At 32.6% G+C, this 27,847-nt stretch overlaps 9 protein-coding genes across 9 annotated transcripts; 2 read left to right on the top strand and 7 right to left on the bottom strand.

Annotated features, from left to right (window-relative positions):
* Window positions 1-299: 299 nt before the first annotated feature.
* Window positions 300-4,613, bottom strand: MONOS_5262 (uncharacterized protein; the record flags this gene model as incomplete). Its single annotated transcript, XM_067875393.1, has 4 exons — window positions 300-4,199; window positions 4,264-4,388; window positions 4,449-4,512; window positions 4,587-4,613. The coding sequence occupies 4 exons, from the start codon at window positions 4,611-4,613 to the stop codon at window positions 693-695; spliced, it is 3,723 nt and encodes a 1,240-aa protein (XP_067735166.1). The 3' UTR covers window positions 300-692.
* Window positions 4,614-5,085: 472 nt separating this feature from the next.
* On the bottom strand, window positions 5,086-6,514 carry MONOS_5263 (uncharacterized protein; the record flags this gene model as incomplete). Its single annotated transcript, XM_067875394.1, has 8 exons — window positions 5,086-5,659; window positions 5,776-5,796; window positions 5,863-5,935; window positions 5,994-6,078; window positions 6,140-6,180; window positions 6,239-6,252; window positions 6,311-6,423; window positions 6,481-6,514. The coding sequence occupies 8 exons, from the start codon at window positions 6,512-6,514 to the stop codon at window positions 5,459-5,461; spliced, it is 582 nt and encodes a 193-aa protein (XP_067735165.1). The 3' UTR covers window positions 5,086-5,458.
* A 54-nt stretch (window positions 6,515-6,568) lies between these two features.
* On the top strand, window positions 6,569-8,451 carry MONOS_5264 (nitroreductase). The gene is made up of 6 exons (XM_067875395.1): window positions 6,569-6,661; window positions 6,710-6,763; window positions 6,812-7,223; window positions 7,378-7,472; window positions 7,575-7,704; window positions 7,913-8,451. The coding sequence occupies exons 1-6, from the start codon at window positions 6,602-6,604 to the stop codon at window positions 8,278-8,280; spliced, it is 1,119 nt and encodes a 372-aa protein (XP_067735164.1). The 5' UTR covers window positions 6,569-6,601; the 3' UTR covers window positions 8,281-8,451.
* Window positions 8,452-10,726: 2,275 nt separating this feature from the next.
* On the bottom strand, window positions 10,727-11,425 carry MONOS_5265 (uncharacterized protein; the record flags this gene model as incomplete). The annotated part of the gene is made up of 1 exon (XM_067875396.1): window positions 10,727-11,425. One exon carries the CDS (start codon window positions 11,423-11,425, stop codon window positions 10,727-10,729), a length of 699 nt encoding a protein of 232 aa, XP_067735163.1.
* A 4,999-nt stretch (window positions 11,426-16,424) lies between these two features.
* MONOS_5266 (uncharacterized protein) lies at window positions 16,425-16,900 on the top strand (the record flags this gene model as incomplete). Its single annotated transcript, XM_067875397.1, has 2 exons — window positions 16,425-16,612; window positions 16,747-16,900. 2 exons carry the CDS (start codon window positions 16,425-16,427, stop codon window positions 16,898-16,900), a joined length of 342 nt encoding a protein of 113 aa, XP_067735162.1.
* Window positions 16,901-18,571: 1,671 nt separating this feature from the next.
* On the bottom strand, window positions 18,572-18,982 carry MONOS_5267 (uncharacterized protein; the record flags this gene model as incomplete). Its single annotated transcript, XM_067875398.1, has 1 exon — window positions 18,572-18,982. One exon carries the CDS (start codon window positions 18,980-18,982, stop codon window positions 18,572-18,574), a length of 411 nt encoding a protein of 136 aa, XP_067735161.1.
* Window positions 18,983-19,438: 456 nt separating this feature from the next.
* MONOS_5268 (uncharacterized protein) lies at window positions 19,439-19,765 on the bottom strand (the record flags this gene model as incomplete). The annotated part of the gene is made up of 1 exon (XM_067875399.1): window positions 19,439-19,765. One exon carries the CDS (start codon window positions 19,763-19,765, stop codon window positions 19,439-19,441), a length of 327 nt encoding a protein of 108 aa, XP_067735160.1.
* Window positions 19,766-21,872: 2,107 nt separating this feature from the next.
* On the bottom strand, window positions 21,873-22,151 carry MONOS_5269 (uncharacterized protein; the record flags this gene model as incomplete). The annotated part of the gene is made up of 1 exon (XM_067875400.1): window positions 21,873-22,151. The coding sequence occupies one exon, from the start codon at window positions 22,149-22,151 to the stop codon at window positions 21,873-21,875; it is 279 nt and encodes a 92-aa protein (XP_067735159.1).
* A 3,087-nt stretch (window positions 22,152-25,238) lies between these two features.
* Window positions 25,239-26,357, bottom strand: MONOS_5270 (putative DDE superfamily endonuclease; the record flags this gene model as incomplete). Its single annotated transcript, XM_067875402.1, has 1 exon — window positions 25,239-26,357. One exon carries the CDS (start codon window positions 26,355-26,357, stop codon window positions 25,239-25,241), a length of 1,119 nt encoding a protein of 372 aa, XP_067735158.1.
* Between the last annotated feature and the right edge of the window lie 1,490 nt (window positions 26,358-27,847).

Here is a 27,847-nt window from a genome sequence, read left to right as displayed (position 1 = left end):
GTTGATGAATCATTTCTGCGTTGCTTTTTATTTTGAACAGTTCAAAATAAGGATTTTTCGTAATTTTGCATAGATCAAATAAAAGAAAAAATGAAACAAAAGAAAATAAAGAAATCATTCCATCTTGATAAGATCAGAATTTATTGAAACTTTCCGAACTCAAACGGAAATTAAGTTTTGAATTCTTTCTTTAAACATGAAAAAAAAATACTGTTTTTTCACAAAGTGAATATAAAAAAATGATATTAAATTTTCTTTTTTTAACAATGGATCTGATCAAAGGTGGCTTTGATTGAATCTTTTTTTTATCAAAGTCTGATTTTGCCCTCATCACAATAAGAGATTATGAAGTGAATGATAATTTCATTCAGGTGAATTGCTTCGGTTGTATTGAAAAAAGGAAGATAAACGAAGGAGAAAGTTGGCAAATTGGAAAATAAATGAAGAAATTGAGATACACAACAAGCACAAATATCAGGGAAAATATACATAAATTAGGCTGAGCTAATTTAAAAAGGTGTTTGAGAACTTGCTTTATTTGAAATGAAATACGATCAGTTTTCGAATATGAATAAAAAAAGAAATGAAGATTCCATAATGAAAAAATAAAAAAAAAAAAAAAATGAAAGTGATCACAACAAAAAAAGAAATTTGTTCAGAAATCTCTCTCAATCAAAAATCTTTCTTTCTGTTTATCTTCTCTTTTTTCTTTTATTCTTCGGTTTCTTCGGCTTTTTCCCTTTGTTTTGATTCGAATTCTGTTGAGGATTCGGTTTTTTATTTTGATTTTTGCTTTTCCCTTCATTTTTCTCATTTTTCTCATTTTCTTCTTCATCACCTTCTTCATCTTCTGATGCGTCATCCTCCTTTTCAGCCAATGACTCAATTTCTTCTTCTCCTTCTCCTTTTTCTTCTTCTCCTTCTCCTCCTTCTTCTTTCTTTTCATTTAGAATTTCCTCTTCTTTCTTCTTCTCATCAACTTTTTCATTTTCTTCTTCTTTGCCTTCTTTGATATCTTGCTTCATTTCTTCTACCATTTTTCTATCCTCTTTCTCTTCTTTCTCTTCTTTTGTTTCATCCTGTTTCTCTTCTTCGTTCTTTTCTTCTGATTGTTGAATCTGTTCTTTTGAAGTCTCTTCAACTTCTTTCTCTTTCTCTTTCTCTTTCTCCTCTTTCTCTTTCTCCTCTTTCTCTTTCTCTTTCTCTTTCTCTTCTTCTTTCTCTTCTTTCTCTTCATTTTTCTCTTCTGCTGCTTCATCCAACTTTTCTAATTTCTTCTCTTCTTTTTCATCATTTTCTGTTTCACTTGTTTCAACTTGTTCGTTTTCTTGTTCATTTCCTTCGACCTTCAATTCTTTTGCTTCTTCTTCTTCAGATAAACCTGTTTTCATTTCTGAATCAACTTTTCTTTCTTCTTCTTTTTCTTCTTCTTCAATTTTTTGAACTTCTCCTTCTTTTTCATCTGTTTTCTCTTCCTTTTCTTCTTTCTTTTCAACCTCTTTCTCTTCTTTCTCTTCTTCTTTGGCTTTTTCCTTTTCTTCATCAACTTCTTTATTTTCCGGTTTCTCAATTTTCTCATCATTTTTTTCTGCTTCTTCTTCTGGTTCTTCCTTTTCTTCTTCTTCCTTCTCTTTCTTTTCAATCTCTTTTCCCTCTTCTGCTGCTTCTTTCTCCTTTTCTGTTTCTTCATTCTTTTCTTCTGGTTGCAGAATCTGTTCATCCAAAGTTTTAATTTCCTCTTTTTCCTCTTTTTCCGCTTCTTCTTTCTCTTCTCCCTTCTCTTCAGAAATCTCTTTCTCTTCTTTCTCTTCTTTTGTTTCTTCAATTTCTTCAATTTCTTTCTTTTCATCTTCTTCTCCTTCTTTCTTTTCTTCCTTCTCTTCATGTTCTTCTTCATTTTCAATTTTCTTTTCTTCTTTTTCCTCTTCAACCTCTTTCTCATTTTCCCCTTCTTTTAATGCTTCTTTTTTTGTTTCTTCTTTTTCTTCTTCTTTTTCTTTGTTGCCATTCACCTCTTGCTCCACTTTCTCCGCTTCCTCTTCAATTTTCTCTTCTTTCACTTCTTCTTCTGCTTCTTCTTCTCTCACTTCTTCATTGTTTATCTTTTCCCTTTCATATTTTTCTTCTTCTTCTTCTTCTTCCTCTTCCTTTCTCACCTCTTCTTTCTCTTCTTCTTTTATTTCTTCTTTTTCTTTTTTGTCGTTCATTTCTCCTTTTTCCTCTTTCTCATCCTTCGTGTCGTCTTCTTTTTCTTCTCCTTCTTTTTCCTCTTTCTCAGCTTTCATTTCATCTTCTTTCTCTTTGATTTCTTCTTTCTTTTCTTCCCTTTCATTGCTTTTCTCTTCATCATCTTTCGTTTCTTCCTCTGGCTGATTTGCTTCTGTTTGCCCTTCCTTTTTCTCTTCTTCTTCTTTTCCTTCTTCTCTTTCTCTTTCTTCTTCTTTTGCAATTTCTTTCTCTTCTTCTTTCTCATTTGGCACTGACTCAAGTGTTTGTGATTGCGATTCATCTGAAGAAGAAGAAATTGGAAGAGGAGAAGAAGCATCAGTAACATCAGCAACAGCAGAAGAAGGAGAAGAAGAAGAAGGAGAAGCAGATGAATCAGAGTGTTGTGGTGTATTTGGAGTGTTTGATGAAGTGCGTGTTCTTCGTGTCATCGATGAAGACGGCCTCTTCTGATTTGTGTGTGAAACACTTGAATTAGCACGGGATGTTGCTTTCATTGAAGAAGAAGAGGAGGAGGAAGAGGAAGAAGAAGAAGAAGAAGGGGAGGAGGAGGAAGAAGAAGAAGAAGAATTAGAATCATTCTTTCGATATAGTTTTGGAATCGAAGCAAAATAAGACGAAGGACGAAAAGCTGGTTTCTCTTTCTCCTTCTCACTTTGTTGTTTGCTGCTGGCAGACGCTGCTCTTCTGTTGGGAGACAAACTTGCCCTCAAAACTTCCAAGTTCTTTGCAGACGAGTAGAAAGTGTCAGGAACAGCCAGAAGAGAAGAAGAAACCCCTCTTTCTCCTCTTCCTCTTCCTCCTCCTTCTCTTCCTCCTTTTCCTCCATTTTCTCTGCTTACACTTCTGCTTGAACTTCTTCCTCTTCCGTTCTCTGCTGCTTTGCTTCGCATCTTCTCCCGCCACTCTGCTGTGTTCGGCTGCAGCTCTTTCTCCCTCTTTTCCTTCTCTTCGATCTCCCTCCTCTTCTTCTGCCCTTCTTGTATTCTCGTTATCATCGCGACATTCGTGTGGAGCATAGAAAATAGAGATGGAGAGTTGGATGTGGCTGAAGAAGAAGAAGAAGAAGAAGAGGAAGAGGAAGAGGAAGGTGATGAAGAAGATGAAGATGAAGAAGCTAATGTTCGTGTTGATGTTTTTGATGCTCGCAAAGAAGAAGAAGGTCTGCTTTTGCTTCTTCTTTCATTGGATTTCGCTCTTTCTTTCTCTTCCTTCGAATCAAGCATAAGCTCTTCTCTTTTCGATTTTTCAGCTTGCTTTGTTTTTTTCCTTTGCTCCTCCAATTGTTTGAACAGCAAAGGCTTGAAAAGAGGAAGATTATCAACAAGAGAAGGAGAATAGCTGCGCAGTTGTGAATGAGTCGCAAAAGACATTGAAGAAGAATTGAATGAAGAAGAAGAAGCAGAAGAAGATGTGCGGTTGTATAAAGCACTCGCAGAAAATGCAATGGAATGACGAGCAGCTCCATCTTTTGCTCTGTCTCTGATGCCTCTTTGATTGCTCTGAACATCATTTTGCTCGGCTGGTTCAGAATCAGGCAAATGTGGAGATGCACAAGAAGAGATTGGTGAAGTGTCTTCGTTAAAGTCCAATTCATGCGATTCTCTCAATTCGGCTTTGGCTTCTGCCTCTCCTTCCCATTCGCTATTATCACTTTTTGAGTTTTCTCTATCTCTTTCATTTCTTTCTTTCTCCTTCATCGCTTTTTGCTTGGCTTCAGAGATGAGAACAAAATCATGAAAGTTTTTTTCATTCATCTTTGCTAAAAGTGTAGCTGTAGATAAGCGTTCAACGGATGGTCGTGAAGTGGAACGCCTTTCTCTCTGGCGTTGTGGTTCAAAGAGTGAGCGAGATTTGCGAGGAACAGAAGATTTCCTTCTCAATTCAGCATCACGCTCTTGTAATGCTTGCGAAATTTCTTTGATTCTTCTTTTCTCCTCTTCTTTTTGAAGGCGAAGTTGCCGTCTTTGTTCCTAATATTAAAAATATTTTATTAAAACATTACAATTTTTCTTTTTTTGATAAATTCATTCAAACAAGTTCCCGTTCAAGCTCTTCTTGCCTATTTTGCCATTTTTTAATTTTAATTTGTTCCCTTCTCTGTTTAAGGTCCAAAGCTTTCAACTCTTCAACAAGTCGAACTCCTGAATGCTGCAAAAGGTCTGAAGAAATTAAAATGAATTTGAAAAGTCAAAAAAATAAATAGTTCTCATTTTTCACACTGTTTATCTCTGGGTCTTCAATCTTTTCTGATTGTTCTTCGGAAGCATTTGATTTTAAAGATTTCTAGTTTTAAGCGAATTGAATACAAGAAAATTTTAAATTTAAATGTCAATAAAAAGTGTTATTGCAAAATATACTTGTAAAGGAATTCTATGTGAAGACATTTATATCTGTGAATATATATATTTAGGCCAGTTTCTTTATTAAAAGTCTGCAAGACAGTTAAAAAATCACTGGCGAATAAAAATAATGAATTAAGGTGCAAGATCGATGAATATTTTTCATTTCATTGCAAACTTTGTTATGAGTTGAAATATTCATATTTGATTATAAAATTTTAAAAGGAATAGCGAAGGATATCTATCAAATGAAATAAAAATAAAATTTCGAATTTTTGTCATGAGATATTTTCAACAAAAAAAAAAAAAAATTCATTGACTATTTAATCGAAAAAAATTCATTTTGATTTTTCTCCAGTAATCTGATTCATTTTTTCTTCTATCCATATGAATTCTAATAAATTACATTTCTTTTTGTTTTTCTATTCCTTTATCAATGTTTTATCATCTGTTCATCAAAACATTCCGCAATTCATCCCGAAAATTAAATTTAGCAAAAACATATGAAGCAAATATATTTTATAAAATAACAAAATTAATTTCTTGTGGAAAGAAACAAATGTTCAAAAAATGGTCCTGTGTGAAATGATTTCAAAGCTTAAGCTCTCTCTAATCACAACTCATCTCAAATGTTAATTGTTGAGAACATCAAAAAATGCATTGATTGAAACAATATTCAGAACACTACAACTTTGTAATGATTTTAATTTTTCATCCAATATCGTACAAAGCGATATTAAACAACAAATGTAACCTTTTAAAAAAATTTTCATGAGCATTTTCACCTTCTTTTCTCTCAAAGCTAATAGTTTCTAAGTAATTGAAATTACAGCTACATACAAACATGAAGCATGCATTATTTATTTTCCTCCTTTTTTAATTTTTAATCTCTACCAACTTGAATCGTTATGTTCCCAATTGACCATTTTAACCCTTGAAGCATGGCTTTCTCTTTCAGCCTTATCCAACTCCCGAAATCTCATTATTCTAATTCCCATGTTTGCATATTTCGTGCAGACTCCTATTTTCACGCTTTCTGGTATGTGACAATAACTTACTTGTTGGATCACACCATTCAAAAAGAAGTATAACTGCAAAGAAAGTTGCATTCCCATAGCAAATAAGAGAGAAAAGGAAATATAAAAAATAATTTTGATTCGTATCAAAACCACATCGTTTCATAATAAAATCAAAAGAATATTCATACATTTCTGGAATCCATATCAATCTTTCAAGCATTTCAGCAAACAAGTTCATATTTTTAAAAAGAAACGAAAAGATAAAAACAGTAAACCTCAATTCCAACAATATCCCCTGAACGCCAAGATCTATTTCCCGAAGTACTTCTGGAATGATAGCAATCGCCACTTCAAAACAAAAACAGTTAAATCAAAAAATAATTGAAATATTTGATTTGCATTAAACCATGAATGATAATCGACTGATGACCAATCATTTCCAAGATAGCTTGATCGAGAAGGAGTGTAATCCGATGAAGCAATACCAATTGCTTTCAAAATTCGAGGAATAAAAAAATTAATTCATTGTTTTTTTTTTAAACAACTGCAAACCACCTTCGAAAGAAGACCCCGATGAAATAAAAATAAAATCTCTGTAATATTATTTAACAATAATTGTAAGTATATTTTATTTATAAAAAATGGACAAACATTCTCCATATTCCCTAATCATTTTTTGAAAAAATCATAAAATAATCTGCAAATTAAGTGCACAAATCATACTTTTGTAATAATCTTTTTTATAAAAACAGTTCCACAACTTGATGTTGTCCACAACACCTCTCGCTTCCGGCAAGTGCACCCAGTGAACGATGATTTTATCATCTGAATATCTTCTTAAAAAATAAAGAAAATGTTGAAAATTTACAAAGATATCATTAATGTGTAACAACCATCATCATCTTCAACAACATAAACTCGTGGCATCCAAAGATAAAACAATTCTCGGAAAAATTTTGTTTCAAAAAAAAAGTATGGATCATCATTTGTTTTGTTTCTCCTTAAAGAAAGTTGATGAGCGCAATTCTATTTTTAGCAACATTTGGCGTTACATACTTTTTGCTTTATACAAAGGTATAAGTTTTATATTGCTTTTTTGAATTCTGAAAATTTCTTTTTTAGGAAATTTCAAAGGGATTCCGATTTTTCATATGCTATGTCGTTGCTATGTCAGCGGTATAAATCCATTCATCTTAATCAAATTTTCATATTACGGTTGGGCAGTTTTTGATTTCGTCACTTGTAAATAGAAGGAAATACACAAAAAGAAATCGACCGAATCCTTCAACTGGTCTTGACAAACTGAATGCTTATGAGTTATGCTTGAGCAGAAAAAGTATTCGTAATTATGATACGACTAAAGATTTATCTCCAGAGGAAAAGGATTCAATTAAAGCCTTTTTATTAAAACCCGAAAATTTAACTGGCCCATTTGGAACTTCAATGAGAGTCTCATTAATCTCAAAAGAAGAAGCTGTTAATGGTCAGCTTGGAACATATGGAATGATATCGGGAGCACGATATTTCTTGTGCACAGTGATTAATGAAAAAACAAACGATTTGGACCATGGAATAATTTTCCAAAGAATTATACTCTATTGCACTCAACTTGGACTCGGAACATGTTGGATGGGTGGTATTTATGTTTTATTTTATTTCTATCGTCTTTTGCAATTACTGTGATTCTGATTATTATTATTATTTTTGATGAATGTAAACGATTGGAAATGTTTAATTATTATTTGACATTTCCTTTTTCAACATTTTGATGATTTTTTTTCAAATCGTAGGAACATTTAGTGCAAAGACTTTCGAACCTCTTTTGAACCTAAAGAAAGGCGAAAAATTGTATATGGTCTCTCCTGTTGGTCATGTTAAGGATGAAGTGTGTGAAAATCGAAGGACCTTTATCATTTTTTTTTCTTTTCTTACTTTTTATTTTATTTTATTTCATGCTTTCCAATATGGAAATATATGTTGTATTCAGGTAACTATGACTTCACGCTTGGTTTCAGCAATTTCAGGCTCTTCTTTGAGAAAGCCTTTTGATGTGTTTTTCACAAAAGGATTGGATAAAAATGCGCAAGATTCGTCTTTCAGTGAAGCTGAAAGGAAATGTTTGGTTTTCATCAAGATTTATTTAAATTATTGAAAGAGAAAAGATTTTTCATTATATTTTCAAAAAAATTGAAATTTTACTGTTTTAATATTTGAATGAGCGAATTTTTCAACTAATTTGAATTAATTTTACAAACTTTTGTTATTATTTTCTATTTGCTTTATATGATTATATTCATATTTAAAATGATCATATTGATGGTATAGCGTCATTTATTGGCCAATGCCTGGATGCTGCTCGTTGGGCGCCAAGTGCTCTGAATGCTCAGCCGATGCGATGCTTCGTGACAAGCAAATCCTCTCTGCTGCCTTCTGCTTCTTCTGCCTCGTCTTCTGATAGAAAAGATGCAGTTGAAGAGCCGTATGCTGTGCACTTCTTTGGAGTCGGAGGAAAACGTACTGCGAATGATGTTGGAATAGCAATGCTTAATTTCGACAAGGTTGCAAGAGAAGTGTTTCATAAAGAAGGAGAATGGATAATTTGTGGGAAGATGGAGCATGCTGATATTGAAGAACCAAGACCAATTGGATCAACTGGAAAGTTGGTTTATTTTGCGACTTGGTTACAAAAGTAGATAATTGAAACAAACTTACAACAGACAAACAACAAACAAAAAAAAAAAAAGCAAAAAAATTTTTTTGATTCTATTCAAATGATCGGAGAGAGGATTAATATGTTTCTATCATTTGTTTTGTTTTAGAGATAAAGATGAAATTTAATGAACATTTGCAATTGCACAAGTAACTTAACTCCATAAGTCTGCTTTTCTTGATAAAAAATTAAATATTTTTTTGAAAAGATTAATTTGAAAAATTCAATGAGAATTTTTGCAAAGAAAATAGCTAGGACATATTTTTATGTTCAACGAATTTTATCATAGCATTAACGTGGATATCTTTCAAATTGATATATTTTTATTATTTTGTCGAAAAACTTCGTGTTCATAATTCACAGAAATTGAAATAGTTACACTTTGAAGGTGAAAATAAAGTGGGAATAATATTGTGAGAAAGCGTTTTTATAAAAAAAATATGTGAAAGCATTTTCATTTCGATAATAAAAATTTATTTGAAAGAATTTATTAAGGTTATAAAAATTATTAAGTTTGTTAATATATCTTTAAAGGTGAATGTCACAGCATTCCGATGATTTGGAAAGGGATAATTCGATAGAAATGTATACATGTCTCGATGGAAGAACTCGTCAAGCAAGAATGCTCAAAAGAAAATATGGAAGTTCTTGGAGAAGTATTGCTACAAAAGATGAGCTAATTCCACAAAAAACGATGCACAATATCTTCACATCTTCTTTTTCTAAGCCTCTTATTTCGTTTGAGAGAACTTCGAGCTCCATTGATAAAAGTCCAATTTCACAAAAATTATTTCCTTCTTCAAGAAATTCACAACAGTCTGTTTATTACTCGAGTAAATGTGAACCTTCTGGCATTGTGGGGGATAAAAATTCAAGTATTATTACAAAAACGATTGCTCCGGAATTGAATTCAAAACATGAAGAAGTTTTCATTTGTGTGGAAAAACTATTAAAAGCAAAAGATCTCCGAGATGCCTATGCTCAACGAAGATACAGAGCCATTGCCAAGCGAAGAGGTGTTGATGTTTTCGGGAAGCACGCTTCTCATAGAGTTGACACAGAGTTGTTGTTAAGATCTTTGGAGACGCGTGATGCTCCTGCATTTAGTGCAAAAGAAATTACAGAAGCTGCACATCTTATGAATGCGCAATTACGCATCACAAGTAGAAAAGCAAATTTGGAGGAAAGAGTATGGAACGCTCGGATTTTAAATTTGATGAATGGAAGTGGAATGATGACAAGGACTATGCAGCGAAAGCTTGAGGTAAAAATTAATGCGATCCATCGTGCACAACGAGGAAGTGATTCGAATGTTGTTCTCAATTGGCTTTGTTGTAGATTTGAAGGATTGCTTGCTGCTTCAAAAGGTTATTCGAAAGGACTCACTTCTTCGACGAGAAGTTGATCAAGAATAAAATCTTCTATTTAATATATTTGTGGATTATTTTGAGTCTTTGAGTTTTATTTTGTGATATTGTTGCTTTTATGTATAAATTTATATATTTGGCATTGGGCACTTTATGTTTTATTCGAATTTTCATTATTTTTATAATGTTTGTGATTATCAGTGTTCTTAATATGATTGAATCAAATATTTTATGAAAAATTTTGTTAAACACAAAATAATAAAGAGCAATTAACAATAGATTGTTTATATTCAAACAAAAGCAACGAATGAAATATTTTGTTTTATTAGAAACATTGATTTGGACCAATTTTTCTGTTTTTGTGAACAATTTTTTTTGATTTAATACAAATGTTGTAGGTTAGTGTTTTTATTGGCACCATTTTTTTATTGGCACCAAATTTTTGAAGTGATAAAATTCAAAAAATACAGACTCAATTAGCAAAAATAAACAAAACTTGGGTCAAATAGTCTTCGAATTTTTCTTTTTCATGAACTTTGATCTGCAGAATTTTCTTCATCGATATTTTCCAAATCATCATGCAAAATTCTTCGATAAACTCTTTTCTTCTTTGACTTTAATGGAAGAGTATCTTCAATGTTTTCTGTTTCTTCTTCGGCTTCGGAACATTTCGCACTTGTTCGAATAAATGTCAAAATTTTTTTGAAAAGTTCCTTTTGTTTAATTTTCAAATAAAATAAAAATTTCATATTTCGATCAAATTTCTGTTCTCGCTCACAAAATTTCGCTGCCATGAATGTAAAATCTTGATAATGTTTATTTTTCCATTTTTGTGAAGTTTCATGAGAGAGAACAGAAATTTGATTGAAAAATGAAATTTTTATTTTTTTATTAGAAAATTAAACATAAGGAACTTTTCAATAAAATTTTGACAAATATATCTTTTTCCCACTTTTCTAAGAAATCCTCATTTGTGAGCAGTTTTCCGTTAAAATCAAAACGATTTGAATAAGTGGGCAAAGGAAATGAAGAGTGTTTGGGCAATTTTCGTTAAACTTGTTCTTACGATCTTAACAAAACACCGCTTGCATCAAATGCATTCTTAATTACTGATGGTGCAAACGCAGAGTGAAGAGCTTGAGGAAGGATGTCTGCCAAAGCCTTTCTGTTGGAAAAAGCTGTTGAAGATTGAGGGATTTCTATTGATGAATTTGAAACAGATTCAAGAACAGCAAAAACACCTCTATCGAGAGGTTGTGAAATATGTGTTGTGTGAGGAACAAATGTGATGACATCCTCATTCGATTCCATAAATTTTCTCCAAGGTTTAGTGTTCACACTTGAGCTGTGCGAATCAACGAAAAGCAAACATCTCTCTTCAGTCAATTTCATCCTTTTCTTTCTTTCTAATATTTCTGGAAGAAGAACACGCAAAGAGTATCGTTCGAATAAAGAAAAGTTCATCCAACCGTTCGTACTGCACCACACATCAAGCGAAGGAGATTGTAAAGGAGTCAACTCTTCAGGAACATTTGAACTTGGCCAAAGCACAATTGTTGGCAAAGAAAAACCATCTGAGGCAACAGCAGCCACAAGCGTCGCATTTCGAACTCTCGAAGGTGCTAAACAATAGGCCGAAGGAGATTCCGAGGATGTCGCAACAAGTTTTTGGCAATTATCTGATAATCTCAGTAATGTTTCATCCACATTAAAGATTAGCTCCCTTCGGTATTTGAACTTTGAATGCAAATCATCAAGCATTTCGTACCTTGGTTTCAAAACGTCTTGACAAGATGCTGCTAGACGTTTTGAATCCAATATTTCAGGCTTTTGTAATATCAATTCTGGTTGATTTCGCAAGAAGGAATAAGCCGCGGATTTTGAAATTTCTTTTTTTGGTGAAGCATCAACTGAAATCTCTGAATCTTCATCTTCTATCGCATTTTCAATCTTAATAGAAACAAATAAATAGAAAAAAAATATTTTACGAACCAATTCTTTTGTTTTCTTCACTGTCAGGTTTGTTCCACACTATGCTTCAATTTTAATTCCGTCCGTAACAATTTCCTTTTTTAACTTTCGAAGCAATGACGGTCTTCCCACTTTGGCAACATCCCTGTCACTTTAAACAGTATTCACTGAATGGATGAGTGTTTTTTTGTAAATTCACCGAAGTTGGTTGCATCCACAAGCCTGGCTTTTCTGTCAATTAGAATTCGTGCCATTCTCTCGAGTCTATTTTCATAAATGCGATAGTCAATCGACGCCATTTCTACTTGCATTTTTCTTTTTCCTTCTTCAGCTTTTTTTTGATCATAAAAAACAAATCAATTTTTTGGGAAATGATCAAAAAAAAGTCCATTTTTAGTAGCCAATATACATTTCAAGTTTTGATATAGGTAGTATTTGCTTTAATAAATTTTTGTTTATTCAATTTGTTTTTAAAAAAAATTTGTCGTGTTTTTTTCATACGATAATTTCACTAACGAATTTAATTGTTGTCCTGAAATCAAATTCGCACATCTGTTCATCCAATGATGATAAAAACAATTATTTGTGCAAATAATCTTTGTTTCTTATATAACATTATATCAAAAACGAGGAAAATGAATAAAGGTGCCAATAAAAAAAGGTGCAAATAAAAAAAGGAGCCAATGAAAACACCAACCTAATTCATTTTTCAGACATGCTGTTCAAAACTCCCTTCCAATTCACTTATTCTTGCTTTTCGGTTGAATTCTTTTGAAGTTTTTTCAGCTTTTGAATTTTTTTCCTTTTGAATGAATAAAATGGGTGATAATGGATTTTTGAGGAGGAGGATGATGAACATTGAAATCTGGCACAAGTACAAAATAATACGTCTTTCAATTTAACGATATTTTGAACAACAAAAGCACAGTGATAATAAGCAAAAAAAGGTTACACTTTCGTGGAGAGCAGTTTTTTGATTCTTGAATAATAATTTCTTCGACATAATTTTCTGATTAATCCTATAATTATGTATTTATTTTTTCTTTTCAATTTTTTGTGCGAAGGCGGAAGAATTGAAACTTGATTGTTGTATTTTATAATGCAATACTTAGTGTATCATAAATGAAGTTTGCATTTGCAATAATTTAATTTCTTTTAATGTGTTATTTTTTTATATATGAAACTTTCACGGCAAATGCACACTTAACAGCAATTTTCAAATTAATGAAAAAACAGTTTATAAATATGAAGTTAGTTATTTAGTGTTTTTATCATGAACAAAATATGTGTGGAAACCATAATTTTTTGATTTTTAAAATCTATCGTTTTCACATATTTATGGGATTTTTGATCATTGAAAAATCAAAAATTTCATGGAAAAAGTGTCTGATTCAGACAATTCACTTGCTATACCAGGAAGAACTGCAAATAAATTATTTTGATAGTTTCTCAATTCAGAGAAATCTGAAAAATGGATATTTAAGAAAATCATCAAAAACAAGCCAAAATGCAGAATGAACAGAATTGAAATGGATTTACGGCGTTACTGTGGAAGGATGATTTGTGTTTGCAGAAAATGCAGCAATAGGTAATCGGAATGCAAGAATACCTCATTTTATCGAAGCAGGATACCAATAAATGTAATTTAGATAATTATCACGTTGATATGGAATAGTGAAAGTGTGAAATTTTGCTCGGAAATGTTGGGGATACATAGGAACTCTGTTGCATAATGGTCATCTATTGTGAGGTTTTGCGCAATGGACATTATAAATCAGAATGAAACTTTTCTTGGAGGCGAAAACATTATTGTTGAAATAGATGAATGTGTTTTAAGGAGAAGATAATATCAAAGAGGAAAAAGAAAGAAACATATGTAGATCTATGGTGCAGTGGAGCGAAAGAATTATAAAAATGGATGAAACAAGGAATTTTTATATCATGATTGAACCAGACTGATCTGCTTCGACATCAATTCCTATCATTCAAAAGCACAATCAACAGCATTCAACAATAATGTCAGATGATTGGAACGCATATTTATCTCTTTCTTGTCAAGGATACAATCATCTAACGGTGTGCCATTAGAGAAAATTTCATGATAAAGAAACTCACTCATGCACAAATTCAATCGAAGGATTGTGGAACCATATGAGAAGATTTTTTCCTCCCCATGGCATTCGAGAAAAATATGTAGCTGATCAACTTGCTTTTTGGATGATTAATGAGAGAAAGGTTGTGAGATTTGAAGAATTAGTATCAAAAAAAAGTTTTTTAATGAAGAAAAACAAACAGAAGAAGCTGATGAAGATGAAGAAACAGAAGAAAATTAGGAAGAAATACTTGACAAAGATGATTTACTTATTTCTAATGACAGTGAAACAAGTGAAACAGACAATATTGACCTAGGCGATGGTTTATCTGCCTCTGAGTGTTCAGAAAAGTCATAAATGTAAACTTTTTTATTTAATTTTGATTTTCAATTACTGATTTTTTCTTATTTTTTGAAAAAATTTTGACCAATTTTCATAATATTTGAAAAATTAAAATTCTGTTTTAACGAACTTCCTCATGTTTTTGTTTGTTCAAAACATCACAAATGATGTTTACAAACAATAAACAAGCGAATTATGCAAGGATTAGAAATCGCTGTTAAGTGTGCATATGCCAAATAGTCAATCAATTCAAACAATTATGCGATGTATGTCAAAGTCATCTTTTTCTTCGAAAATTGATAGTTTTTGGACGATAACAAATTGATTTAAGAATAATAATATTTTTTTCGAAAAAACTTATTATTATTTGAATAATTACATTTAAACATGTGTCACTTTGTGACTATTGACAGACAAAATTGGTTTCCTTACGGACTGAGTAATAATGTTCACGTCAGAACCTCAATTATTGGAACAAATAATTGCAAATGCAAATATTGTTAAATATATATTCAAATAAGCGAAGTATGAAAATGCATTTCTCAATAAAGGATATTGACAAAAAATCATATTTGAAATGAATTGATTATCGGACCGTCAGCGAAATCAGTGAAGTCAGTGACTGTTAATGGAGTCAGTATTCTGCAGGGAAGTAATTTTTTATTAATTTATAAAAAAAAAGAAAAGTTCGAAAAATAGAATATAATGAATATATAAATATAATTTGATATATATAACAAAAATTCCAAAAATCAGAGAAAATAATATTTTTATTCAAATACCAATAATGACGTGGATTTTTAATTCCTGACGGACGCGGCAAAAATTTTTAAATTTGTAACACATGTTTAAACTCATTTTGAAGTTCAAATAAATAATAACAAATTTCCCTTTAGAAAAAGGTAAACCTCCTCGTCACCCTGCCAGTGACGAACATTTTTTTCTTTAGTGACTAACGAATTGATAATTACTTTGTTACTGTTTGATTTAATTAAAAGTTCTATTTTTTCTGCTGGCTTGTCCATACAGAAAATTAAATTTTGTTGTCTTTTCTAAAAATATTTATTTAAATTTGAATAAAATAGTTTTTTTTCCAAACTTAGATATCAATTTTAAATTTTGGATAAGAATTTTGATCAAGTTAGTTAATGTTTTTTTTGATCGTCACTTTTTCAGATCTTTTGTCACTTTCCAAAAATTTGTTACTTTCGTCACTGTCAAGTTACTTGTCAATTCTTATTGCAAAACAAAATATTTGTTTCTCGGATTCGATAAATGAAGATATTTTGAGCATTGATAAGAAAATCGTGGAAATTTCAATTCATTCATGTTCTGAAAATTGAATGAAATGCTCAAAGCTGTAAGCAATTGTGAAAAGATATTTGTCTTACAAGAAAGTATTAATTTTGAAAAATCGTTTTGTTTCAAAGAAGATATTCATTATCATGAAAAAATGAACATCAAATACGAAGGAATTCATTGGAGAATAATAATAATTGTGCAGGTCGCAAATAACAATATTTGTGAAGCGAAGGAGGGACATGCCGATGATGACGATGCGAATTGCACGAGTTCTTTTCAGCCAGTGAACGGAGTCTATTTTAATGTTTAAGTATTGAAAATAATGCATTTCGCAGAATATTCAATACAGTGTTCAACTATTAATACTTTCGACTGATTTACCACATCAGAGTACCTTGATTAAACTTGTTCGGTCAAGAAAAAAGGAGCTTATTAAATTTTGTTTGTTGTCGTATTTTCAACTTTTGAAAAAAAGAAATGGATAAATGCATGATTGATGACGTTTCAAATAATCCTTACGCAATATTTTCAGAGAAAGTGATATCTTCAACATATTCTCAACATTTTTAAATAGTCCAATCCAATTTCTGTTCAGCGAATTTTTAAGAAATCGATTATTTTCAAGAGATTGCAAAGCAGTTGGGGAAAAACGTCAGAGCTAATCAATTGAGTAAAGAACTGTTTGCTAGAATTGTGATATTGTGAAAGAATCTTTTTTCAGATCATTTTCATTTCTTGCTTAAAACAAACATGCGAATTTATAATGCGACATCTCATATTTTTTCAATATGAAAATGATTTTCGTTTCTTCAGTCAATAATCATAATTCCACCTATCTCTTCTCCTGTTCTAATTATTTCTCTCCAGATGGGCATTTTGTATTTTTTCGCATTCAAGCAGCGCAATCTCCAAAATTGTGTACGACGTTCCTGCAGAATTCAACAAGGTGAGGTCATCAAACGAGCTTGTGCTGCTTCCAAAAGCATGTGCATTGTTCTCTTCTCTATTTCGACAAGCGCTAGATGTAGAATTATCTTTAGAAGCACAAAACAATGAAAAATGATTATAAACGCTTCCATATTTTCAGCACTCAGCTGAAAGATGGCTGGAATCTGCTTTCGGATGTTCGAGAAGCCACTTTTACAGACGGTGTGGACGAAAGAGAGAAGAAGGAAAGGACAGATTGGAGTGTGAGTGGAGTGTTTGAGAAGGAGAGGCAGAAGAAGTGGAGGAGAGCGATGTATGCGAAGCGGGAGGCGGTGGTGTTTCCATAGAAAGAAATGCAGAGAGAAGGAAAAATTGTAATGCGTGTGTTGAAGAAGCAAATTAGCGTTTAAAGGGCTTTTTGTTGTTCGATCATTCTATTTTAAAAAGGAGAAGAAAATGGAGTATTCGAAGAGCATTATTATCGTTTGAAGAAGTAGAAGTTGAAGAAGAAGAAGAAGAAGAAGAATTTGAAGAAGAAGATGATGATGACGAAGCGGAAGCGGAAGAGGAAGAGGAAGAGGAGGAGGAAGGAGGAAGGTGAGGTATCAAAGAAGGAGTTGAAGTGGCAGGTTGTAAGTTTGTTGTTGTTGTTGTTGAATTATTAGAGGAGTAAGGTGAAGAGGAAGAGGAAGAGGAAGAAAGATGTGAAGTGTTTCGTGTTGGTTGTTGTGAAGTGGATTGAGAAAGAGAAGAGTGTACATAGAAAAGAGGTGATGTGGAGGATAAAACAGAAGAAGAAGAAGAAGAAGAGAAGAGAAAGATGGCAAAAGAATAAGAGAAAGAAGAAGAAAAAATAGAAGAGGAGGATGATGAAATTAAGTAATGGTTATCAACTCCATCTTCGTGTGTGAAGAACCCAGGGTTTGTCAATGCTCAACGGCATGCATGGGGTAACCTTTGTGACTGCTGCATTCACGTTGGTGCTTGTGCTTGTGCTTGTTTCTGAGAAGAGAAAGGATTATATTGCTGCTGATGTTGCTTGCGGTGTGTGGAGCCTACTATCCACATATTCCCCATGTTTCATATTGGCAAAAATAGGCCTTTGCGACAAGGAAAAATAAATCGATGCATGTCGGTCGAAAGACAAAACCAATGTCGAGGAGTTTTTTTTTAAAATATTTATATTTTTTTAGAAAAGATTATAAATTCTTTTTGTATTCAATTTTTCAAAAATATTCTGCATGTTACTGTATTTTTTTCTGACTTGAAAATTCGATAAAAATACATTTTTGCATGAATGAAAAAATATATTTAACACGTTTTGAAAATACTATTTTATGAAACTTCAATTATGAAAGGAAAAAGCTAACAAGAATTATAAAAGACAAAACTAATTATTAAACTTTGGAAGATTAAACTGTTTCAATCAAACGTTGCAATCAAACCCTTCAAAAAAAAATTGAAATACCAAGACGACAGTTTGATTTATGAAAATATTCAGCTTCAGTTTTGATTGAAGAATAATAATTAATAAAGAAAATAGTAGTAATGTTGCTTGTTTTCATTTTCAATAGTATGTTTTATTATTTGTGCATCTCTAAATGATCCATAATTGACACTTCCAATTGACTGCAGCCTGTTGCTTTCATTAAAATATCATTCGCTCATGACAAATTCAAATGAAAGTTGATGAGCTGAAGTAAAAATTGATTCGTTAAATATAACTTTTATGTAAAGAAGAAGAAGGAGGAGGAGGAGCGAGTAAGGAAAGCTGATTATATTGTGTATAAATAGCGGAATTTGATGGAAGCGATGACTGAGAAGAAGGCAAAATGGACACAGAAAATCGAGGATGTTGAAACGAAGTTGGAATTAATGATGATCGATGAGGTGCAGGTGCTGGAGATTGAGAGATCGACTTTATTGGCTGATTATTTGGTGATCTTGCTGTTTGTTGGGTGTTGTCATTGATGGAATGAAGAATAGTAACATCGTATGAAACAGAAGGAACTGCTATCCAATGAAGAGTTAACTGAAAATCAAAATGAGATTGAAGAACAGCAGTTGTTTCTAAAAATTCACTCTTTGAAAAATCTTCATAGAACTTTCTGGATTTTCTTTATTTTTCTTCTCTCTTTATATCAGTTCTCTTTCTCTTTCTCTTCCCCTTTCTCTCAATTTCTATCTCCTTCTCTCTCCTTCTCCCCCGCATTTCGCCTTCCACTATATTCTGCACATCCGCCAGCACATAAAAGAACTGCACGAACACAAACTAGTTTTCTGCATCAATCTTTGCAATCATCTTCAGCGATGCCACCCTTATCCCCAGCGCATCCAGCTGCTTCTTGTTCAGCAGTCGTTGCTGCCCCTTTTTCTCCTTCTCCGCTGCCTCTTTCTTCAGCTTGATGCGAATCTTATCATACTTCTTCTCGTCCTTCAGCCTTTCCGCTTCTGCTTCTTTCTGTTCAAATTGAATTAGGCTCTGCTCGGCCTCCTCCTTCTTCCGCTTCTTAGCAAGTATCTTCTCCTGCTTCTTCAGTTTTTTCTTTTCTTGTTCTGAAATTCTATTCTTCACATCCCTCAGAATCTTCTTAATCTCTCTTTTTTCTTTTTCATCTCTTTTCAAATCCAACCTTCTCTGCACACATCGCTCTTTAATCTCCTGATGCTTCTTCTTCAACATCATTTCTGCTTCTCTCTGCCTCTCCTGCTCTTTCTCTCGCTGTATCCGAATCTTCCTTTCTCTCTCAGCAATCTGAACTTTTTTATTCGATCGCCCTGCTGAGCTCTGCCACAATCTGTCATTTTTTGCCTCTTATTCGTCTTTGGAGTCTTCTGCTTGTTCTTCTTTCGATTCTATTTTTCCTTTTTTCTTCTTGTTGTCGTCTTCTTCAATCAGTTTTGTGAGCAAAGCTTCATCTCCAGCCCTTCCCATTTTAAAATTATTCCTCTCGCTCTCCAGATTCCTCTTGTACCTTTCGAAGTGTTCGTTCATTGCGAAATTTTGAATCTCAACAAAGGATTTTTTTGCTCTGTCTCTCATGTCCTCGTCCTGTGCATCCTGGTCCATCGCACGCAAATACCGCACACTCTCATTTGTGTTGCGCAGCCTGTCGCCCTTCCTCTTCTTGTTGATGTGCTACCAGTTCCAGCTCTCCCGCTTCTTCCTCAATCCTTTCAGCACATTCTGGGCCGCCCACTTCCACAGGTCTCGCAGCCACTTCGACACCACTTTCCACTCAATGGCAACTGTGTCCTTCATCCGAAGATTCCTCGAATCGATGTTAACTGGATCAGCTGAAGGTGAAATCGAAGACGTTGGTAAAGATATAAGTACATCGTGTGGAGTGAAATACGTTACAGCAATTGAAATAGTTGTGACGTGCGATAAAGCTTGAGAAAGCGAAGAGGCAGAAGCTGAAGAAGCTGAGGATACAAAAATACTGCTGTTTTGAGGTGAAGTCATCTGAGGAGGAGTTTGTGAGTTTTGTCGTGTAGCGTCTTATTTGCAATCAGTTGCTTTTGGTGCTGTTGTCTATTGTTTGGCCACTGATGTAGCTGAGAATTATAAATAAAAGATTTTTGTTTTATCACTTGTGAATTTCTATCGCTCAATGGAAAAGTCTTTTTGTAATTTGACAATGGACTGAAAAGAGGTAGGCTCACAATTTTATGTGCATATTGTGAATGTTATGCAGATGACATTGATAGATTTAGTGTTTATGTGGAAGAAACTGCAGAAGGATGTGATTGCATGTTTATCCCGGGAGTGGTACTATTTAAGGAAAATGCTTCAGGAAGAGGTTTGTATTTCATGATGGAGCTGTTGTTGTTGCTTCTGTGATTGATGAATCAATTGCATGTTTAGGAGGTAGTTTTGAATTTGAAGGAGCACATTTTGCTGCTGTAGCTGCTATAAAGACCAGAAATTGTGGCAGAACAAGGTGACGTTCTTGGATGTGATGGAGGTGTTGGAGGAGAAATAAGAAAAAGAAGGAGAAGGAGAAGGAAGAGAAAAAAGCTTAAAGAGAAGATGAAGGAGAAGAAGTCGGATTGGAAAGAGGAAAAGAGGAGATGTTGGAAAAAGCTGAAGTGAAAGAGATTTTTAGATATGGAAGCACAGGAAATAAATCAACAATTAAAACAGTAAAAAAATGAACATAAATAATTACCTAACAAATTGTTTTTCTTCATTTTTTCCTTTTGTTTTCAATATTAATTCAGCTTTCTTCTTCAAAATCGTGAGCAGTTTCTTTTTCTTTTTCTTATTTCCAGCGTCATAATCGAATTAGAAAATCTCCAAATTTTCGAAGCTTCTTTCTATTTTCATTTGAATGAGATACTTTCCGTTGTGCAATTTGAATTACGATGTGCAAATCTTCACTAATAATGAAAAATCGTCATTAGTGGATATAACAAATCTGTCAAATTTCTATCTTTAATTGTCGAATTCAATAATAAAAACAATGATTTATGTTAAACCTTAAGTGCATGTTCCCCCTTTTTGACAACAAATTTGATGTTTGTTCACAAAACAAAAAATATGTGATTATTATGGAATGCAATCAAAAACTGTTTTTTATTTATATCATTTATTACAAAAATATCGGAAAGAAGATGAAATGTTTTGCAAAAATGTGGTTTTGGACGGCATATAAATTATATCAGACAAACAAACACTCAATTTCTTAAAAGAACAAAAAAATATTTCAAGTTATAAATGTCATTTTTAACAAAATTGCAATGAAAGTCAATTTCTGAAAAAAAAGAAATGTTTTCAAAAAAATCATATCCATTCGACAGATAGATCTTTTCGACCGACTGATCTTTGTCGTTCGACTGATCTCGACAAAGATCTGTCGATAACCCATTGAAATCTTTCAATATCAATTATTAAAATATTTGTTTATTGGAGTCTTATAAAAATAAAAAAAAAAAATAAATAAATAAACATAAAAAATGATTGAATAAAAATGAAAAAACTTAATCTGGATTTGTTGTTTTTTCGTTTATCAAAAAATATAAAAATAGAGGATTGTCTTGTCGGCTGACTTGTCGAGCTGTGAAAAAAATGTCGGTCTGTCGCAAAGGCCTAGGCCGAAATACAAACTCAGATTACTCACTGATATTTGCAATGATCAGTGAGTAACCAACAATCGTCCCTTGCATTGGCTCTCTTCCACCATCGTAACATCCACATTGCATCCCTCTCCACATGCCCCTCGCATGCTCCTCCATATCCTCAGTTTGTTCCTCGTTCTCCTTTTCATCTTTCTCCTCCATCCCATCGTCGCAAACCACTCAAATTCATCAACTTCTTCCGTGAGCGCTGCCATTACCGCTTTAGCTGTTGCTGCTGTGGCCGATTCATGATTTTGCATTAGCCATTTGTATATCTTCTTCCATCTTCCACATAAAAACTCTCCTTCAGACTCTCCCTCTCACTCTCCGCCAAACTTTTTCTCTTTCTCTGTTGATCCCCCTTCTCTCGATTCCCCTTAACAGCTACACAACATTTGCAACAATTTTCCTTCCCTGTCTTATCACCATAACTGAGTGTGCAACAGATTCACCTAACTGCTGCTGACAGAACGCGCGCCTTCACTGGACGTCCTTGCTCTCCTGTTCTTCCGCTCAAGTGACAGAATCTGCTCCAATTCAATTGCCAAAGAACTATCCAGCTCGCGCAGTAAAGCCTTCAGCTTCATCGGTGTCTCTTTTGCGTCGGAGTTTTTCTTTGCTGAGATTCTCTGTGCGTTCTCTTCTTTTGCTATACTCTTCAGCTGCTTCCACATCACAGTCCGATCAACAATCACACAAAACTTGTCCAGCAGAGCATTGAACTGAACCATTTCAACTTTCCTCAAAAAATTCGTTCAAATATACCATCCGACCTCTTTCTTTTGTTGCAGCTTATTCTCCCCCACCAGCTCTCTAGCTTTCCATTGATCAAGTTGCTCTTCATTTCTTCTCGAAGTATCTCCGCTCATCGGTTCGGAGAAATATTTTCAGAGCTTAGTTGATGCTCAGGCTGCTCAGGTGTATGTTTAAGATAGCTTTTCACTTTCTTTCCCTTCTTCCTCCTCTTCTTCCTCCTCTTCTCTTTTCTTCTTCTCCAATTCTCAAACAATCTCAGTGTTGTTGATTTAAACTCTTCTTCCACATATTCTCTCAAATATCCTTTAAAATTAAAGCAGAACAAAAAGGCAATTATTCTGTTATGCAGTTTGCAGGAACTGGCTTGAAAGAAGAAAATGACGATTCAAAATGTCGTTACTGAACGATGACGTGTTTGTAAATGGATAGTTATGAAGAATTCCAATCCCATAACTTGTGTTGATTGCAATAAATCTTTTTGGGGATAACGAACGATTTCGCCATGCTTTTCAACAAAGTGAATCTTCCAAAAGCAGTTATTGTTCTATTTGGAATCCGGGAAATATACACATATTGCATGAATCTATATTTGATGAAATAATCATTTCAATAAATCTCTTTCGAAATTTGACATTATTTATTGTGTTATTCTTTCGAAAGTCAAACGATGATATTTGATATATTTTATATGTGTCATGCAAGAGATAATTTCTTTGAATATTTTGAGAATAATAACACGAATCATTTTTATGTCATAATGCCACTCAATCAATCAATTTTATAACCAAAAAAAAAAAAAAAAAAAAAAAAAAAAAAAAAAAAAAGTGACGAAGTGACTGACGATATATTTTGTTTTCAGGGGTGACGCAGAGGTTTAGAAAAAGACAATACAAACAGCTTTGAATTGATTATTCAAAAAAAAAAAAAAATAATTCTTTAAATACTTCAAAAAAAATTTTGTTATAGGTGAAAAAAATGCAAGGAGTGGGGTTCGAACCCACGCATCCATACGGATAGGGGAGCTTAAATCCACCGCCTTGGACCACTCGGCCATCCTTGCTAATGAAATAGAACTTGATTGATTTGACCGAGTCGCGAAAATTTGACTCAGTCAAATCGATTTTTATCTTGTCTATCGAATTTTGCTAATTTTTATCGAATTTCCCTCAATCTCGCCAAGGGCGAAATTGTGATTTTTATGATCACAACATGTGATCAAGCATTTTTTTGTTTTGTTAATATTTTTATTATTTCAAGTTCATTAACGTTGAATTTTCAATATATTATTGTATAAAATACATTTTTTTGATATTCGTTTGATTTTATGTTGTTTTCTTTGTTTAATTCAGCAATTTGAAAACTTGATTTATTTATCATTGCGACTCTGCAACGAACTTTTTCAACTCAAATCGAGATGAAACTGTAAATATAATACATTTTTTACATTTTCATATTCATTTTTTTTGAAAATTTTCAACATAATTATATAAATTTCTCATTTTTTATTTTCTTCAATGTTGTGTGTTTCAAACTCAATCGTTTTTCGATATTTTTGCATATCGAATAAAAAACAAAAAGAAAATGTGATTTCATTAATTCTTTTTTGTGTTTTTTCATTTTTCTGAAAATTATTGAGATATGTTAAAAACAAATGAAACAAGTTCTAAATATTGAAAAATGAAATGAAAATTTCTTGTAACATTATAATTTATCACCAGTAATTATTCTCAAATAAAAATAATTAGAATTTCCAGGTTTTTCAGAATAATTGCAATAATTTTAAAAAACTTAAAGAATAAAAAACTATTAAGAATGAAAAATTCTAAAATTCAATCAAAATGATATTAAATATAACGCAATTTATTGATTTAAATTATAATTTTTTTACAAAAATATTTTGATCATGACACCCAGAATGGAAATGATCGGATGTGACTGAGTCACATCCAATTTGACTGCGTCTCAATGGCATTAGATCGATCTTATTGGATGTTGACCGATCTAATGCCACTTGACGCAGTCAAATCAATCAAGTTCTAATGAACTTTTCTGAATTTATCTGGTCAATTCGTATTGTTATTGCAAATTCGTATTTAATCAATTATTTCCGTTTCGACTCAATCAAAACGGTTTAATGTCTATTTTTTTTGATCTTTAGAAAATTCTTTATATGTTTTTTATCTGATCATAATTTTTCATATCTTTATTATTTCTTATGAAATACAACGATCAAAGTTTTGAAACGCTGGAATCAGTAATTATAATATGTTAGCGACACATTTATGAAGTGTTAGATTATCATCTTTCACTCTGATTCTGTGACATTTTTATCTCTAATGTTTTCGTTTTTTTATGATGTGAGAGTTTTATAATTTAAAAACGGAGTGAATATGTTTTCCCCATATAACTCTGAAGCTTTCCATTTATTGTTAATTGCGATTTTTTTGTTTTTCACAAATAAATTTACATTTCAATATTGTTTGTTAAGCTTTTTTATGAAAACAACAAAACAAGAGTTTTTTCAATGACGAAATTTATTGTTTTTTTATTTTTAACAAGAAAAAAATGAAAATTTTCAAAACTGTTCATTGTTATATTATTTTTTGAGGTGTCTGAACAATAGAGGAAAAATAATAATTAAAACAGTTCTAATGTTGACAATTCAGTAAAAACTGAAGTTGTGTTTGATTAGGTTTTCTGGTTGAATTTTGTGTTGAAGATGACGAAGCGGATGAGGAAGATGATGGAATTGAAGGAAACTGTTGTGATGAAGGAGGAAAAAGTGTGCTTACAGATTTCCATTGATTTGGGATAAACCATGACAAAGAATTATCAGTATTTTGAGGCTGAATGTTGTGCTCGTCCCTTCCCCTACTCAGCAAATCTGATGTCTGCTGCTCTCTTTGGATCATTACTTTCTCTTGTTCATTTTCTCTTCTTTCTTTGGCTTTTGACATTGCGTATGTCTCATCTGAGCTATCTAAAATAAAATAAAACTTAAATGTGGGTAACGAGAAGGAAAATAAAGTCAATAAATCAGAAAATAAATGCAATATGGGTATTTAAGTGTTCAAAAAACTTGTTGATTCTGCAGTTAAAGACGTAATTGTGGGAGTTAATGAATCTTTTGGATTAAGTTTATTTCTTAATCTGGCAAGGTATCTTTCATTTGCGAGGCTCTTTGCTTCCTGTTTTCGAAGATAATCGCTTATCATTCCATCCAAAAATCTTGAATTTGCTTGTGAGTCAATCGCAGTGAGTGGATTATGAAGAATATGAAAATTAGTTAGGCAGCAAGCCACATTGAAATAGTCAGCTATTCGATCAGTTTCGAATATCCATGGTTTGCGAAAGATGGAGAAGAGTGTTTTCATCCTTCCAAAGAACCTTTCAACTATTACACGATGGGAAGCAAGCTCCTGTGTGCCAACGGGCTTTGTTATGATAACGTCAAGGTCTGGTCTGGCACCAATATATGCAGAATCAACTTGAATTTTGGATCCCTCCAGTTTCGATTCAAACAACGGATAATGCTCTTTGAATATAACATAGTCATGCGTGGAGCCTGAGTAAATAGCGCTAATGGTGCTTGCTCTGCCAACCTTTGGGTTAACACCCACTTCTGCCTTGACACAGTAAATATGGTGTTTTCCACTAAAGAACTTTTTTCCATATTCCAATCGACCCCCTGGTCGGTTAGTCGGAATCACAGTGCAATCAAGCACTATTCCAACATCCTTCATGCTCTCTATTCTGTCTTTGCGGAAAGACAGAAAAAGATCGGCCAAAGGCGCTCGAAGCCGAGACACAATGGAATGAAGCAGTCTTACAGTCGCACTTTGAGAGTGAAGTTTTTTTGATGCAAGTATGTTTGTGAGGGTGCAAGAGCCGTGATGGAGAACATTCAAAAGCAAAAATAATTGCTCTTCCAGTGTGTTAATTGCTTTTGCCTTTCCCCGATGAGGAAGTGAATCATCTGGAAGCAGTCTTAGTAACATGTCAAATTCTGATCGCACAAAGCCCGTGAGTCGAAAGAATGCACGAGATGGGTCCTTCACATCTTTGTATGCACATTCGATAAGTGATAGGTTTTCTTTTCTTTTCGTTGATTCAAAATGTTCAGGTATTGCGTTTCTTCTTTCAACACATTCCAAAACATCCAAAAGTGGAGATTGTAACATCAAAAAATTTTTCAACAACAAAAAAATTGATCAAACCCATATTTTTGAAAATATCTGAAGAAAGATCACAAACCCAGAATTTGTTAAATTGGTCATGACTTAATCAAATCGGTTTTGAGTCGATCTTTTTGGTATTATGAACCACTTTTTGGTCTTAGTCGAAGCTAATACCGCATTACTAAATAATTTCGTTTTAGTTCTAATAGTAGAACTTGATTGATTTGACTGAGTCGCTAAAATTTGACTCAGTCAGATCGATTTATGTCTGGTTTATCGAATTTAACTAATTTTAATCGAATTTCATCAATCTCACATGTTTTCAGCTTCGGAATTATCAATTAAATTTGTTTTGAGTGTTGTGATCCTAACTTTTTTTGTTTTGTTGATTTCTTCACCAATGTTTTTAGTTGTGTTTCAATATTTGGTATGTGTGTTTAATAGATATTATAAAAGCCATTTTTGATTAGTTTTTACACTTTTATCTGTTTTTCATACTATGTATTTGTAACAAGTTTTTACGCATTTTTTGTAAGGATTACCAAATTTTTCACAAAAAAAACAACAGTAATAGCTTATTTGAATGTATTTTTAAATATTTGCATATACGTGTTTGTTTTAATGTTCATTTTCATTCATTTCATATTTTCATTTTTTTTTAAGCTTTAAAGAGTTAAAAACTATTTTTTATCAAAATTTCATATATTTTTTAGAATGTTTAATAACAACAAAAACAAATATTATCTAAAACATCAAAAGTGTATTGTGATTATCAAAAAAGGTGATGAAGGTGAATGTTTATATAAAAAAATTATGAAAAAACTCATTTTTTATTGGCTTGAAGTGATTGTGAAGGAGATTCACTTACTCTTTTTCTTTTTTCATCAAATGATGAACATGAAGAAGAAGGAAAAGTTGAAGAAGAAGATTGTTGAAGAAGGCGAAGACTTTTCCATTGGTTCGGAATGAACCATGTGCCAACAACATTATTTCTTTCATCTTCTATTTCATCATTTTCACTATTCAACATAATATATTCATTTCTTTTTTCTTTTTCTTCAATAGAAATTTTCTTTTTCTTTTCCTTTTCTTCTTTTTCTTCTTCTTTTTCTTCTTCTTTTTCTTCTTTTTCACTATTTTGGGTTTGTTGGTCATCAGAATCACCTGAAAAAGATAGTTATGGTTATTGAAATATGAAAAAGAAGAAATTAAACGTTATAAAGAATAATATGGGTATGAAATAAAAATTCTCGCCAGCTTCTTCTGCAAGCAGAACTGTAATTCTAGAAGTTGGAGAGGCCTCTGGGTTGAGTCTATCCTTAAGTTTAGCCCGATATCTATCGTTGACAAGTCTCCTTGCTTCTGTTTTTCTTGTTGTAATTAGGTATAGTTCATTGATGAACCTCTGATTGGCTTCGCAGTCAAGTCCAGTTAATGGGTTGTGAAGGATGTGGAAGTTTGTCAATGCGCATGTAACAATGAAATAGTCAGCA

This window comes from Monocercomonoides exilis, assembly GCF_001643675.1.
Source record: "Monocercomonoides exilis strain PA203 chromosome Unknown scaffold3-2548433, whole genome shotgun sequence".
NCBI lineage: Eukaryota > Preaxostyla > Oxymonadida > Polymastigidae > Monocercomonoides > Monocercomonoides exilis.
This window is presented reverse-complemented; position numbering and strand designations above follow the sequence as displayed.